The following is a 13,868-nucleotide window of genomic DNA, read 5'->3' as shown; positions in this document are numbered from 1 at the left end:
GTCACAGGGACAGCAGCACAGGAAAAGCACTCACGTTTTTGCTTTAATAAAACTAGGAAGGGGAAAAAAAAAACAAAGGGATCAGACCAAGATCCAGCCATGGACTTGTCCTACCACGGCAAGGACTGGCCAAGTCACAGTATTTGCGGCCCTACAACCCAGAGGGCACAGGGATGGCCACTCCCCACGAGGTTTTACTGCTGGTGATGTCCCCTGGAGAAAGGGGACAGGGAGACCCTGAGCAAAGAGGGCTGGGTGAGGCATCAGCCAAGCAGGCAGAACTGGCGCGGGAGGACACCAGTGGTGCCTTCAACCCACTGTGAACAGCGATGCCACGGGGGCCCCAGCTCCCACCACGTCCCACGGATAGCTCACAGCTCTGGGGCGAGAGCCACCCCAACCTCTCACACTTCCCTGCACCACCTTCCCCTCGCTGCCTTCAGCCCAGCCCAGAGACCCGTACCCCTGACAGGGGGTTCCCACCATGTGTCCCCCTGCACAGTCCCTCCCACCAGTGACAGCCCAGGATTTTTGCTCTGTTTCAGCTGCAGATTAACAATGTGCCACAGAAGTCCCAGAGCTGCAGCCCATGCTGACTCTATTCCCCCTGTCATGCTCCCAGGACTCAGCACCAGTATGGAGCAGTCAGCATTTGCCAAACACCCCCCCCCACTGCTCTTCTCCAGGACAAGGCCGCCACTCCTCTCACGGTGGCCCCATGTCTCTCAGAGACACCGTGCTAGTGGCCAAGAGGTTGCTTCATGCAGGAGACAGGGACAGAGCAGCAGGTGGGTGCTGCTCCCAGGGGAGTGGGCTGGTGTACCCCAGCCCCATGCTCTCAGCACCAGTCCCCATTCCTTCTGACAGACCAAGGAAGAGACCTGCCGGGCTCACGGCTTCTTGGAGGTTCCTGAGCCTCCCTCTGGAGATTTTTTAGCTGAAACTGCCTTCTCCTCCTTCATCTTCTTCAGCTTGACCTTGCTTTTGCTGGATGATGAGAAGGTGAGTGAGGCCTTGCTGAACTCCAGGGGGAAGACACCCACATCCCCATCAAAGCGGTTCTTGGACACCTGCAGGTAGCGCTTCCCTGGCCCCGTCACCAGCTTACGGTCCTGCAGGATGAGGACGTTGTCGGCCTCTTGGCTGGCCTGGGGGAAAGAAAACATCGCCAGGATGATGCTGGCAATGCAGCCAGAGTCACAGGGCTTGGAGCTGCTCACAGGCTCCTTTGAGCCCTGTTACAGGGCATCTCAGGCCACAGGAACTCCAGCACCTCCCCACCACTGACCCCTTGTCTTCCCCTGGGACATCACAGTGACAGGTTGGGAAGAGAGGCCTGAGCCGAAGCCACAGCCCTGGGGAAATGAGGGAGCACAGGGGTGGCCATGGACACTCAGAGCATCTCCTGCCCACTGCTGCACCGTCGTGCAGCATCACAAAAGACTGTAGCACTCAGAGGGCCCATCCCTGCACCCTCCCTGGCTCCTTCTTTAATTATCTCATCCTACATCCCACTCACAGTCAATGAGCATTAATTAACTGCACCTAAAGCCTCAACAGAGCTTTAGTTGGCAAAGAGTTTGCTCCCTGTCTCCATCTCTGTACCAAGGCCTAGCCAAATCAGCATTCCACACATGCCCAAGAGGTGACCGGAGTCCTGGGGACATCCTGCCCCTCACAGCACCCTTCAGGTCCCCAGTGAAGACACAGGGAGCTGGGAACAGCTGCCCAAAGCACCCCAGCTCCCTCCTGGGAACACACTATGCCCAAGTGACAGGAAGGGTCATCCCAACCCAGCTCACCTTGGCAGAGCCGAAGATGGAGGCCGTCTGCAGCTCCTTCTCGTCATCCTCCTTGCGGGGGTGGATGACCAGCGTGATGTGGCAGTTGTTGTCCGTGGCAAACTTGCGGAAGGCACCGACGATGTAGTCCTGGACAGCGAGCCTGCCAAGGCAGTGAGAAGGGGGTCAGTGGCTGGTACTGTCTGGGGTGGGAGGCAGGAAGGCGCTTCCAGGTTCAGCCCCACAGCAGGAAGCACCCAGGGGTCCAAGCTCACACTCCATGGGGCAGGTGGGCCCTCGTGGACAAAGGGATGGAGTGACATGGGTCACAGGTAACCAGCTCACCCTTCCCCACTCACATCCCCCCTGGGGCAGTGATCTCCCTTTTAACAAAACAAGGCTGCCACGCCAGTGCAGTGAGGGAGGCACAGACCGTGTGTGTCCCCAGCACCTGCCGTGACACCCAATGGTGCCAGCTCCAGCAACAAGGGTGGCAGAGGAAGGAGGGAGCAGCTTGGAGAAGGGTTACCTGTCCACAGAGAGGTGCTCGTGTCCCATCATGAACTGGAGGTTGTCAATGACCACGTGGGTGATGTCGTACATGTAGACAGCATGCTGCATGGTGTCAATCACTGTCCTGGGTGGAGGGAGACCAGGATCAGCTGGGATCAGCCACAGGGATGCACAGAGGTGAGAAGGGGAATGCTAAGGCAGGAACAGGGATGGGGAATGGCAGAGCGGGGAGGCACCAGGTTGGTGCTGGTGACAGCTGGCTGCTGTCCACCAGGCCCTGGGCACATCCCACCTCCACATCACCTGCACTGCAGGATGGGGCAGCCCCCTAACCAGAGGTAAGGTCAGCTGGATCAGTAGGACCCAGCTGCTGCCCACACAGCTCCTGTTCCCAGCCCATGGTGACCATCATGTTCTCCCTCCTCAGCAAATGGCAATGCTGCCAGGTGAGCAGGGTGTGGGGGGACACGTCCTGCCAGAAACAGAAGCTGATTTTGGAGTGGCCAGCGAGCACAGGGACAGGTCCCTCCCCTCATTGCCACCCCAGAGGGAGGATGTGATAGTCCCTGTGACAGCAGGGATAGGGCTGGTTGAGCCACACAGTCCACACGTGCCAAACCCAGGATGTGACCAGCCCCAATGTGCCTCCCTCCAGCCCCAAAGCCACAACCCACTGCAGAAGAAGAGCTCCAGCTCCCTACGGCCCCGCAACACGCGCCACAAGGGGTAAGTGCCACTGAGGAGGAAGGTGTAGAACTATACTTGATGTTCTGCTGGCCGTGGAAGGTCATGAAGTAGAGTGGGAGGTCCTCAAAGCGGTCAGCCCACTCGTCATACAGCTCCAGCTGCTCTTCCAGGCGCCGGGTGGCAAACTGTGTCAGCATGATCTTGGCCAGACGGATGTTGTTGATCTCGAAGCTGCCCCAGAGCGTGCACACCCCCTGCATGCACAGGTCCAGTGCGTACTCACTGATAAAGGTTGTCTTCCCACTGCCCGTTGGGCCTGGCAGGACGATGAGGGGAGAAATTAGCTGGAGGAGAAGATCTGACCCCTCCTGAACATGCTGGAGGCTGTTCAGAGGTGGAAATGCCGGGGAGCAGGATGAGAGCAGCCCACCCACAGCACTCCCACCACAAACAAGCAGCCAGGCTGCAGGTCCAGGTGCATGTGTGACGCCTCCAGCAGCCGGCAGGTCCATGTGGGGTGCGGGGAAGAGCTGAGCAGCTAAGGGGTGGCACAGGGAGGCCTCAGATGGTGGGGCGGTGGGTGGGAGCAGGGGGTAGGGCGCACCACTGGGCTTCTTGTGCCACCCTGGGCAGGGAGCCCATCACCACATGGGTGTGCTCAGCCACAGCGCACCCAGAAACATGCCCCAGCCTCTCATGCATCCCCATGACAGGCTCAGCCGAAGCCATGAGCAGAAATGGACCAGGAAGACTTGTGAGGTGTCACCCCCAGCAGGGTGAAGCCACTGATGTGCCCTCTGCTGCCCCCACCCCCCAGCTGTTTGCCCATCACCTGTGAAAATGGTGAGCTCCCCTCTGCGGTGTCCTTTGAGGAGCTTGTTGAGCTCAGGGAAACGTGCCCACTTGACGCCAGCCACCTGCTCGGTGTTGACCAGCTCCCCGAACACCTCCTCGCGCAGCTGCCGGAAGGAGACGATGGATTTGTGGCTGGCGGGCAGGGCGGCACGCAGGATCTTGGTGAGGTTCAGGTCCTGGTTCAGGGCCTCCAAGGGCCGGGGCTGCAGGTCGCCAGGGCGCACCAGGGAGCAGCGTCTGATACTCAGCTTGCGAGCAAAGAGCTTGGCAGCTTCCCAGGAGCGCAGGTCCTCGCCCAGCCACAGTGTGATGCGCTTGAACTGCTCCAGGTAGGGGAGGAGGGCGGGGGGTAAGCAGGTGGCCCCCCGCGGTAGGGCCAGGCTGGCCACCCCTGTAGCTTGGTGTAGGGCCAAGGCATCCAGCTCCCACCCAGTTAAGACCAGTTCTGTGTCTCGGCGGCCAATCAGGGGCAGCCCAAAGAGATTGTGATAGGTATCGAAGCGGGGTAAAGTCTCTTCCTCATAAGCTATTGCATCCCCCTTCTTCTCTGCCCTCAAGAGCTTCAGGCCCTTCAGTGTTGCATCACGGGGGCTGAACCAGGGGAAGACAAGGGACTTGGCAGTCCTTAGGTAACGCACCCCGAAGCGTTTGAGGGTGGCGTCTGTCACCAGGGAGATGCCAAACATGGCCTTGGTCTTGTTGGTCTCTTCCTTATCCAGCAGCTCCCAGAGCGGCAGTGCCCGGTCCCAGATGCAGCGGGCATCCTCGCGAGCCCGTCGTGCATCCTCCTCTTGCTCCTCCGAGCTTGCAGGGGGAATGCCGCGGTGCTGCAGCTCCACGTTGGCCTGGAAGTCCTGCCAAGTGCCCTCGGCCAGGGTGGCCGTGCACAAAAAGCTGCCCGTTGTCTTGTCAATGAAAAGCGTGAACGGGGTGCTGGCAGGCGGCGGCTGCTCGTCCCGGCCGCCGGTGAAGAGGCTGGGGGTGTGCAGGCAGCTGTACCCGTCGTGGAAGGGGATGCCCTGGGCGCGCAGGTACTGCCGGATCTCGGTGATGGAGACAGAAGGCACGGGCCCCTCGGGGGAGGGCAGCACGTCCTTCTTGTAACGCCGCTGGGTGAGGCGGCCCGGCACGCCGGGACTCAGGGCGGCTCCTTTGCTCCTCACAGCCCCGCACAACAGCGGCAGGAGGCGGCCGGCGGCTCTGCAGGGCCGCAGGGGCACCAGCGCCATCCCGCCCGCGCCCGCCGCCGCCCCGGCACCCACCCGCGGCGCTGCCGACCCGCATCGGCAGCGGCCCCGCGAAGACGCGGTGTCCCCGGCCCCGCGGCGCTCAGGCCGCCCCGCTCACGTGGAGCCCCACGGACGCCGCCATCGCCCGGCCCCGCCGCTGCCGCGCTCGGCGCGTCACATCCGGGGGGAGCCGGAAGCGGATGTTCTCCCGCTCCCCGCGCCATTCCGGGTCCGGGTGAGGCGGCACCATGACGGCCCGCGGGTCCCCCAGCCGGTTCCTGAGCGCCGTCCTGCACAACGGCGTGGGCCGCTACGTGCAGCAGCTGCAGCGCCTCCAGCTCCTCTTCAGCCCCACCGCGGCCGACTCCCGCGGCGCCAGGTACCGCCGGAGTCACCCCGACTGCTGTCCCCGACCGCCGGGGATGGGGACGGAGCGGCCTGGCGACCCCTGACCTCTGACCCGGTGAGGGAGGGGCCTGCGAGAAGCTGCGGTGACCTCTGACCTGTGTGCGTAGGGAAGGTGCTGCTGGTCTGTGACCCGCTCGGGGGGGCGGGGCAGGGGCCGTGACGCCCGGCGGTGGCGCTGCCGACCCCTGACCTCTGAACCCGGCCGCCTGCTGACCCCTGACCTGCAGACGGCACAGCCCCGCCCTCTGCGCTGGGACCACTGCCCCGAGCGGGAGTGACCCCACCCGTGACCTTCGCTCTGGCTGTGGTGACCTCTGACCCGCTGACCTCCCCACCCCACAGGCAGTTCGTGGAAGAGGCAGCGCTGGACTTCGCCCGGCGACACCCCGCGGTGGTGCTGTACGTCAGCCCGCGGCCCGGGCTGGCCCCCGCGCTGCTGGCCGAGTACCGTGAGTGTGGGAGATGGGGCTTGCGGGGCAGGGCGGCGACTGGCCCTGCCCAGCTCTCCGAGGCGGGGCAGCAGCAGCCACCCCCGGGAGGCTGCGGGGGGGGACACCGGCCTGACCCCCTCACTCTGCCGCAGTGAACGGGACAGTGCGGGAGGAGGTGATTGCCAGCAAGACAAGCGAGGAGATCATGCAGTTGGCCACCAAGCTGGCGGGCCAGTCCGGCCTCGACATCATCCGCATCCGCAAGCCCTTCCACACCGACAACCCCAGTGTGCAGGGCCAGTGGCACCCGCTCACCAACAAACCCTCCGCCCTCACCGTCCAGGGCCCGCGGCTGCAGCCCCAATAAAGCCTCTGCCCCCACCTTGCGCCTCCACATCTATCCCTCCTCCCGCTGTCCCACATCCACAGGGAGATACTGCCGCAGTGTGTCCAGACAGAGCCGCGTTTATTGCTGGGGGCATGTGGGGCTGCGCACAAGGGGTGCCACGAACGGAGGGTGATGCCCCTTATTGGGGGCAGCTGTGCTTGGGGGTGGCTTATCCCCCCAGCAGCAAAAATGAGGGTGGGGGCAGGACAGGGGTGCCCAGGGGTCCGGCTCTTGGCTTTTCCCGCTAAGCCTTGCTCTTCTCAGGGAGAAGGGCCTGGGCTCCCCCTGTTATGGACCCCTGGGGCTGCTGCCTCCTCCTGCCCCCCTTCAGGGCTGAGCTCCATGTGATGTCCTGATCCTGGCAACAAACAGGGTGGGAACACACACAGCCCCCAGCATGTCTGTCCTGGTGTCACCACCCTGTCCCCAGGGCACAACACGTTCTTGTCACCACAGTCCTTCCGGTTCCCTCAGGAGGTGGCAGGAGCAGAGGTAGTTGGGGGGATTTAGGGACAGTGGCTGCCCCTGGAAAGTGCCATGAAGAGCATGAGTCCCCAGAGGGAGCCAGGCCCTGGTCCAGGTCTGTGTGAGGACATTCTCCCTCTCACGTGTTGTCCCACAGGTGACAGGGCTGTGCCTGAACCCCAGGTCTCCAACGGCACCACATGGGAGAGCAGAAATGTGGTGCTGTGGCTGCTGTGGAGACGTGTGTGCTGTCCTGGTCCCTCACCATGCTGCAGAGCATAGTGGTGGCTGCTGCCTCTGCTGCTGGTGCATCTTGTTGCTGGCTGCTGCTGCATCCCGCTCTTCCCTGCAGTGCCCTGGAGGGAGCCAGCAGAGCCCTGTCAGGGTTGAGGGCCCTGGTGGTGCCACCTCCCCAGGCACCCAGCCCCACATTTCACCTGGGGTCCCCTTGCAGTGGGCACACGCCCCTCCAACAGCTGCTCCAGGGCATTTGGGACATGGGCTCCTCACCCCAGCGCCATCCCTCTCCATCCCTCGCTGAACCATCCTCTTCCTGAAAGGAAACCCTGGGGGGCAGATGTGGGGGAGGAGGCAGGGGCTGGCAGCCAGTTAGGCCACCCCTCACATGTGTTTGCAACCCCCCTCCTGCAGCTGGGGGAACCCCCTCAGCCCCACACTGGGAAGGGACCTTGCACCATGTGAGAGGCACAGGCACCTCAGTGTAGCCCCCAGCACCCCTCCCAGCTCCTTACCCACCTCTCAGCAGCCATCCAGCTCCAGCGCACCGAGGGATGCCCAGCAGGGCTGCCCGAGTCCATGCGTCCACAAGTGTCTCACACCTGGATGGACAGACAGACAGAAACTCTCCCTCGCCCCGGTGTCCACCTTCAGCCAGGTGCCAGCTCCTGCCTCCAGCTTGTGGCCGCCATCGGTGGGTTTTTATACATAAATAGAGCTCCCAAATTTAAATAGATTCTTTTCTTTTTTTTCTGTACAGTGAGTCTCAAAAGTGAGTGAAAAGCCAAAGGAATGGCTGAGCCCAGGCCCGGCCTGGCTCTGCCATCCGGGAGGTAGTTTTGCCCAAGTCTTGTAACACTGCTGGCAGGGGGTGGGAAAAGGGGCCAGATGGAGGGGGGGTCCTGCTGGCAGGATCCCCCCCCCGACCCCTACACGGAGCTCTCGTCCAGCTTCTCCACCAGCTGCGTGTGTTTCCGCTTCTCTAGGATCTTGCTGAGCTCCTCAGTGAAGGACGCGCTGTAGAGCGGGGAGGCCAGTGGCTCCTCCTGCTGCTGCAGCAACATGTAGCTGTTGCCATTCATCTTGCGCAGGACGCTGGGCAGAGCCCCCACACCGTTGGTGAGCTCGGCTGGCAGCGGCGGTGGTGGCGGCAGCGGGGGCACGGTGACCGGCACCTCCTTCACCGGGGAGGTGGCAGCCGTGGGTGCCTCGCCAGGGATGATCCGCAGGCAGCCGTCGGGGTAGGCGAGCCCTTCTTCATCCTCCTCCTCCTCCTCCCGGCGGCCCTTGCGCAGGCAGTTGGCCGAGACAGTCTGCAGCTCCACACTGGCCGGCCGCGGCTCCCCCAGCACGTACTTGCCCTTGCGCTTCTCCAGGCAGGAGACGTAGAGGAGGACAGTGCTGAGCACAGCACACAGCACCACCAAGGCGACGATGGCGGACACATAGGCCACCTTCACATCACCGGCCGCCTGGCTGGCGGCATGGGGCCGTGGGGCAGTCGTGGCGCCGTGGGGCAGCTCAGGCAGCACGGTGAGGCTGTAGGCAGCCAGCAGTGTCTGCAGTCCCCGCTCCTCCCCATAGCAGCGGTACTCGCCGCTGTGCTGGGGCAGCGTGTCTGTCACCAGCAGCCCGTCCACCCCGACGCGCAGCCGGTCCTGCCCCATGGCTGGCACCTTGCTGCCGTTCAGCAGCCAGACGGCCCGGGCCAGGTTGGAGCGCTGGTCACAGGGCAGCAGCACGTCATCCCCCCGCAGCACCGTCCGGTTCTTCCACAGCAGGGAGCCTGCGGGGACACACAGCACCTCACACCTGGCCCGGACAACCTAAGGGACACTGGCATCCCCTGTGGTCCCGAGGGGTGGCACAGGATATATAGCAAGTGATGGGATGAGAGGAAATGGCCACAGTTGCACCGGGGAGGTTTAGATTGGATATTAGGGTTGTCAGGCATTGGAACGGGTTGCTCAGGGCAGTGGTGGAGCCACCATCCCTGGAGGTGTTTAAAAGATGCAGAGATGAGGTTCTGAGGGATGTGGTTTAGTGCCAGTGTTGGGTTAACAGTTGGACTTGATGATCTTGAGGGTCTCTTCCAACCAAAATAATTCCGTGATTCTATTCTATGAACTCACCCCGCCCAGAGCTGCTCCGGCATCCCTTGTTGCCGCTCTGGATGTCCTGCACCAGCCCCGTCCTGCAAGACATGGGGGGCTTCAGCCATGCAGCCCCAGCTGAGCCCACCCTGATGGGGTCACAGCCACTGGCAGACCTGCCGCTGGATGCCAGACCCTTGGGGGTGGCACTGGGGTGACCATGCCATGGGGTGACATGCAGCAGCATGGGATGGGGCAGGTGGGAGGCTGGTGGGGCCCCTCCTGGGGACAGGCAGCCTGTTCCTACCTGTCAGCAGTGGTGGTGGTGCGGCAGCCCCGGCCGTCCCAGGCGCAGTAGGGGTCCCGGGCGAGGATGCAGTCGTAGCAGGAGATGTACCTGTCGCAGGAGGCCAGGGGCACCTGCAGGACCCCACTGGCTGCCCCCACGTACAGGCTCCGCTAGGAGAAAAGGGCTGGCTCAGCATGGGGTGGCTGGGCTGTGGGGTACCCCATGGTGCCCAGAGATCCCCCCAGCCCCACAGAACAGTTCTCCCTTGGTGGGGGTGCATGGGGCCAGGCCCCCAGCTCCAGTTGGTGCTGACAGCTGTGGCTGGCACATGTCAAGGAGGTGGTGGCCAGGCTGGTGCCTGACCCCCAGGCTGCTCCGTGGGGCTTTGGCATGTATCCCAAGCTGGACTGACCCAGGAGTTGTGTCCCTCCCACCCCCAAACAGCCAAACGGCAGCTCCACAGCACAAACATGCCCTGTGCATGGCGTCCCCCCACTTCCTGAGCAACCCGATCTTGTTGAAGATGCCCCTGCTCATTGCAGGGGGATCAGAATAGATGACTTTTGAAGGTCCCTTCCAACCCAAACTATTCTATGATTCTATGACTCTTCTACCCCTCACCTGGGCGTGGGAGATCACCAGGCTCTCCACGGGCTGTGGGTCCCTGAACACCTGCACCTCCTCCATGATGTGGATGCTGGAACCCACCACCACAGCCTTGTGGATCCAGCCGTCCCCTGAAGAGCAGAGCCAGGGAGTCAAGAGGGAGTGTGGGGTGTTCCCACTGCCCCGCAGAGACCCAGGAAACTCATCCTGTGCTCACCTGTCCCCATGAAGAGCACATCATAGGAATGGCCATCAAGAGCCCGTACCCTGTCCACGGCCAGCTGGCTGTAGGCCACGTTCTTCTTCACCAACAGTGGCCCCCCGCCTGCCGGCTTCACCTCCTCGAACATCAGCGGGTGCAGCTTGATGAAGTCCAGGACGCTGTTGGGCAGGTCCTGCGAGGAGTTGTAACCCTTCCTGCGGGAGCGGTCCGTGATGCACTGCCCAGGGGAGATGGGGGATCAGAAGGGGATGCGACTGTTCCCCAGCCCCCCGCTCTGCATCCCTGGGCACTCACAGAGCCAGGCCGGGGCTCAGGCACCACGCCATCGTAGCGGGACCACTTGCGAGCCGAGTCCTGGTACTCCATGTAGGGGCCCTCGAAGGCATGCTGCACTGCCGAGATGCTGTAGCGGCACACAGCTGAGGCCTCCATGGTCCTCCTGTGGGGCAGAGCCCTGCCTGAGCCTGGGCAGACACTCAGGTGCTCGCCACCATTGCACCCCCGGGTGCTTCATCACCCGCCTGCATATCCCCTTGAGCATCTCCAGTCCCCTCCACACCGCAGAGTCTTAGCCTCAGCCGTTTTGAGCTCTGCCCTGCTCACCACTGTGCCGAGAGGGTGAAGGCAGCATAGAAGACAGTGCTGGTCCAGCCGCCCCCATCCAGGCTGCAGATGCTGCGCAGCACCTCATAGTAGGGGATGTAGCAGACCAGGCGTGCCTTCATGAAGGACGTCCACTTGCGCTGCAGGATCTTCTTCCCCCCCACGTCACTCTGGGAGGGCGCAGGAAGCGTTTCTGCATGGGCTGGTGGGGTTGTGTGTCCCCCTCTGCCCATGCCTTGGTTTCGCCCAAGGTGCAGGCACACAGTCCTCCTGCTGCCAGGAGGAGCAGAACTTGGCTCCCTGTGGCTGGGGACATGCCTACCTTGCAGACACGGGCCACCCGGGCCACTCGGGCCACCTGGCTCTTGTCAAAGAAGGATGTGGTCTCCTCGCCTGCCCGCTCCGTGAAGAAGTAGTAGATTTTGTCATCGTCACCCACAGGGCTGTCTTTGCTTTCCTGGACCAGCACAGAGGCCACAAACTCAGCATCTGGGGAATGCAGAGCAAAAGGCAGAGATCAGCAACCCACCATGTGATGGGGGATTCCCTTCCTGCCTCGGTTTGCTCTCATGGCAAACCACAAAGGACCCCAGGGCCACCCTCCACCCTCCCTGAGGTGATCCACAGCATCCCACGGCCCATGACACTGGTCCTGGGAGGGGAATGGAGATGTCTGACCGTTCAGCCAGTGCAGCGGTGACTCCTCTGTCTTCAGTGGCCGCTGGTGCAGGTTCCTCCGGATATCGGGGAGGCTCCGAAATTCGTAGCGTGTGGCCGTGTACAAGCCGCCATCTGGGTAGAGCAGACACCTGTCAGCATGGCCCCACAACCTGGGGACAGTGGGGAGAGCCCCAAAAGCCACCAGCATCTCAATGCCCCAGGCAGAGAAGGAGGAAAAGGAGGAGGAGGACCAGGTCTTGGCTTGCTAAGCCCCAGCATGCAGAACCCACCCAGCTCAGGACCCCCCATATGGATGCTTGGGATGGGACCAGGATCGGTGGCTTCCCACATGTCCCCGCCAGCCCTGGGAAAGGTGCTGCTTACCCACGATGAGGCCAGTGTAGCCACGGGCAGGGTCGTATGGGCATTTCTCCTTGCCTTCCTCAAAGTGGGATGGCAACATGAACCTGTCAGCATCCTTGAGGGGGGAGAGGGGACAGGGTTAGACAGGAGGAGACAGACCGGCCTCACCTGCCAGCCCCAGGCTCTCTGCAGAGGCTGCTAGTGGGGACGAAGTGATGCCCATGCCTGTGTCATTGTCCAGGCAATACAACCCCCCCCGGCACCCTCCAGCTGGTCAGAAACCACACGGACACCCAGACCCACTGCCAAGGGCAGGGAGAGGGCTCAGGGGGGAAGGGGAGCCCTGACTTCCCACTTTGGCATCATGTGGGCACCAAGCAGGAGCCAGCACAGCCGATCTTCTGGGGCTGTACCTGGCCAGCAGACGCCGCCCAGCCTGGCTGGGTCCCCCCAGGGGACATCCCTGTCATGGCAGAAGTTATTTTCTTTGGGGTTTGCAGTTCAAAGCGTGTCAAATAATGACGAAGCCCTTCCAGCTTTGCAGCTTCGCTACCAGATTCCCAGGGCGTGTGATGGCCAAACCGGACAGGTGGCACCACCGTGGGAATGGGCACAGCCCCTCTAGGGCTCCCCAGCCACACTGGGGACATGGCTCCAGGCCCCTTTGTCCCCCAGCTCAGGGAGGGAGGTGGGCAAAGGGCAGCTGAGTCACTGAGAAGCCACTACACAGGGGTGAAAGTCCCACTGCTGGGGTACGTGGCTGCCCCTGGTCACTCTACTGTGAGTTACAGCCACATGGAGACCCCCAACACAGGAAATTCTTGTGGAGGTGCCGCTGAGTCAGCCCCACCACTGTCACCCTCCCTGCCACCATCACCTTCCCTGGGCATGCCACTGGCCCCCAACTGATCAGCAGCCCCTGCTTTGGGAAGGAGCCCTGCAACAGCAGGGGCTGGGGACCAGCTCCAGTGCAGGCATGTCCCACTTCCCAACATGTTACCCCCACAGCCATCCTCAGCCATCTTGCTATGGGGTCAGAGTCCAACCCCAGCACCGGAATGGGGACTTTGTGCATCTGCATCACAGTGGCTGTCCCCAAACAACCCACCCCACAGCCTGGGGGTCACTCACTACCCCCCTGAGCTGGGAAAGGGCTGGGACAGGGGCAGAAACAGAGTGGGGCTGTGGATGGAGGTGGTGGGAGAGGACGGGGGCTGTGCCACCCCAGGGTGACGCAGTGGCAGGGGACAGGTGACAGCCATGGGGCCAAGCAGTACTCACAATGGTGGCACAGAGCGGGTGGAAGGCGTAGGTGCCACAGGCATAGAGGTGGGTGCTGTTCAGGCGCTGCAGGAACCGCACGTGGTTGAAGCACTCAGTCTGCAGAGGGGGAGGACAGGCATCACCACCTGGGGAAAGTGGCAGCGGCCCCCCCAGAATGCCCGCACCAGCTCTACCTTGTTGTTTTTGCCTTTCTGCAGGCAGTCCATCTGCTTCTCTGGAGAGGCTTCCCAGTGGATCTGCAAGGGGAAGATGGACTGTCACTGTGTGACCTCATATCACTGCAGGGTCCCCCCATCACTGCAGGCTCCAACCTCTGCCAGACCCACTCGAGATACTAAAATCCTCTCTTCTATTTAGAGAGGGGACAGCTGCTTAGAGCAGGAGACAGCACCCTGCCCGCATCGCTCCAGCCCAGGTCGAGAGCGGTCCCACACCCTGACCTGTGGGCAGAAACCCCAGAGCACCTGCAGAAGCCTGGAGGATTTTGAGGTGTTCGTCTTGGGGGAGCAAAGGGGTGTGCTTCCCCCTCTGTCCCTTGTCCAGCCGGGATGTCCCTGTACCAGGCAGCTCTGAACTTTGGGACACCTCCCACCACTGTCCTCACGCTGCCTGGCTGAGGAGAAGGACCAGGCACCCACAGGGGAGCTGGGGACAGAGCTAGGAACAGCACCTCGAGGCAAGACCTAAGATGGTGAGCAGGAACCTGAGCAGGGACAGGGTGGCCACGATTTGGGCAGGGACCTACGCAGCACA

The 13,868-nt window shown here is 62.5% G+C and overlaps 3 protein-coding genes across 12 annotated transcripts in view; 1 reads left to right on the top strand and 2 right to left on the bottom strand.

Annotated features, from left to right (window-relative positions):
* Positions 1-24: 24 nt before the first annotated feature.
* TWNK (twinkle mtDNA helicase) lies at positions 25-5,213 on the bottom strand. 2 transcript variants are annotated; one of them, XM_021293838.2, is made up of 5 exons: positions 3,814-5,213; positions 3,057-3,297; positions 2,311-2,418; positions 1,803-1,944; positions 25-1,179 (listed from the first exon to the last, which is right to left on the bottom strand). In XM_021293838.2, exons 1-5 carry the CDS (start codon positions 5,063-5,065, stop codon positions 1,105-1,107), a joined length of 1,818 nt encoding a protein of 605 aa, XP_021149513.2. In that variant the 5' UTR covers positions 5,066-5,213; the 3' UTR covers positions 25-1,104. The 2 variants fall into 2 exon arrangements, with proteins under 2 accessions (XP_021149513.2, XP_064923256.1); XM_065067184.1 differs by having other exon boundaries at positions 25-1,148.
* Positions 5,214-5,250: 37 nt separating this feature from the next.
* Positions 5,251-6,285, top strand: MRPL43 (mitochondrial ribosomal protein L43). The gene is made up of 3 exons (XM_005507010.3): positions 5,251-5,444; positions 5,816-5,922; positions 6,057-6,285. The coding sequence occupies exons 1-3, from the start codon at positions 5,314-5,316 to the stop codon at positions 6,269-6,271; spliced, it is 453 nt and encodes a 150-aa protein (XP_005507067.1). The 5' UTR covers positions 5,251-5,313; the 3' UTR covers positions 6,272-6,285.
* Positions 6,286-6,353: 68 nt separating this feature from the next.
* The window catches only part of SEMA4G (semaphorin 4G), a 29,671-nt gene continuing 22,156 nt past the window's right edge, over positions 6,354-13,868 (bottom strand). For 5 of the 9 annotated variants that reach the window (XM_065067175.1, XM_065067174.1, XM_065067181.1 and 2 more), the window contains 13 exons: positions 13,289-13,351; positions 13,113-13,211; positions 11,853-11,946; positions 11,487-11,600; positions 11,131-11,297; positions 10,809-10,978; positions 10,500-10,644; positions 10,200-10,422; positions 9,998-10,113; positions 9,395-9,546; positions 9,127-9,188; positions 7,195-8,780; positions 6,354-7,113 (listed from right to left, as the gene is read on the bottom strand). In XM_065067175.1, the coding sequence (XP_064923247.1) occupies positions 7,924-8,780; positions 9,127-9,188; positions 9,395-9,546; positions 9,998-10,113; positions 10,200-10,422; positions 10,500-10,644; positions 10,809-10,978; positions 11,131-11,297; positions 11,487-11,600; positions 11,853-11,946; positions 13,113-13,211; positions 13,289-13,351 (2,262 nt within the window). In that variant the 3' untranslated portion in view covers positions 6,354-7,113; positions 7,195-7,923. Of the gene's footprint in view, positions 8,781-9,126; positions 9,189-9,394; positions 9,547-9,997; positions 10,114-10,199; positions 10,423-10,499; positions 10,645-10,808; positions 10,979-11,130; positions 11,298-11,486; positions 11,601-11,852; positions 11,947-13,112; positions 13,212-13,288; positions 13,352-13,868 lie in introns of all 9 variants that reach the window. The other 4 variants (XM_065067177.1, XM_065067178.1, XM_065067180.1 and 1 more) reach the window with 4 other exon arrangements.

Source organism: Columba livia, chromosome 6 (assembly GCF_036013475.1).
Source record: "Columba livia isolate bColLiv1 breed racing homer chromosome 6, bColLiv1.pat.W.v2, whole genome shotgun sequence".
Taxonomy (NCBI): domain Eukaryota; kingdom Metazoa; phylum Chordata; class Aves; order Columbiformes; family Columbidae; genus Columba; species Columba livia.
This window is presented reverse-complemented; position numbering and strand designations above follow the sequence as displayed.

Coding starts and splice junctions, on each gene's coding strand:
- MRPL43 (XM_005507010.3), top strand. CDS start 5,314: ATGACGGCCCGCGGGTCCCCCAGCCGGTTCCTGAGCGCCGTCCTGCAC. Junction 5,445..5,815: donor GCCGACTCCCGCGGCGCCAG/GTACCGCCGGAG, acceptor CCCACCCCACAG/GCAGTTCGTGGAAGAGGCAG. Junction 5,923..6,056: donor CGCGCTGCTGGCCGAGTACC/GTGAGTGTGGGA, acceptor ACTCTGCCGCAG/TGAACGGGACAGTGCGGGAG.
- TWNK (XM_065067184.1), bottom strand. CDS start 5,065: ATGGCGCTGGTGCCCCTGCGGCCCTGCAGAGCCGCCGGCCGCCTCCTG. Junction 2,419..3,056: donor CACGGCCAGCAGAACATCAA/GTATAGTTCTAC, acceptor CCCTCCACCCAG/GACAGTGATTGACACCATGC. Junction 1,149..1,802: donor CCATCTTCGGCTCTGCCAAG/GTGAGCTGGGTT, acceptor TCTTTCCCCCAG/GCCAGCCAAGAGGCCGACAA.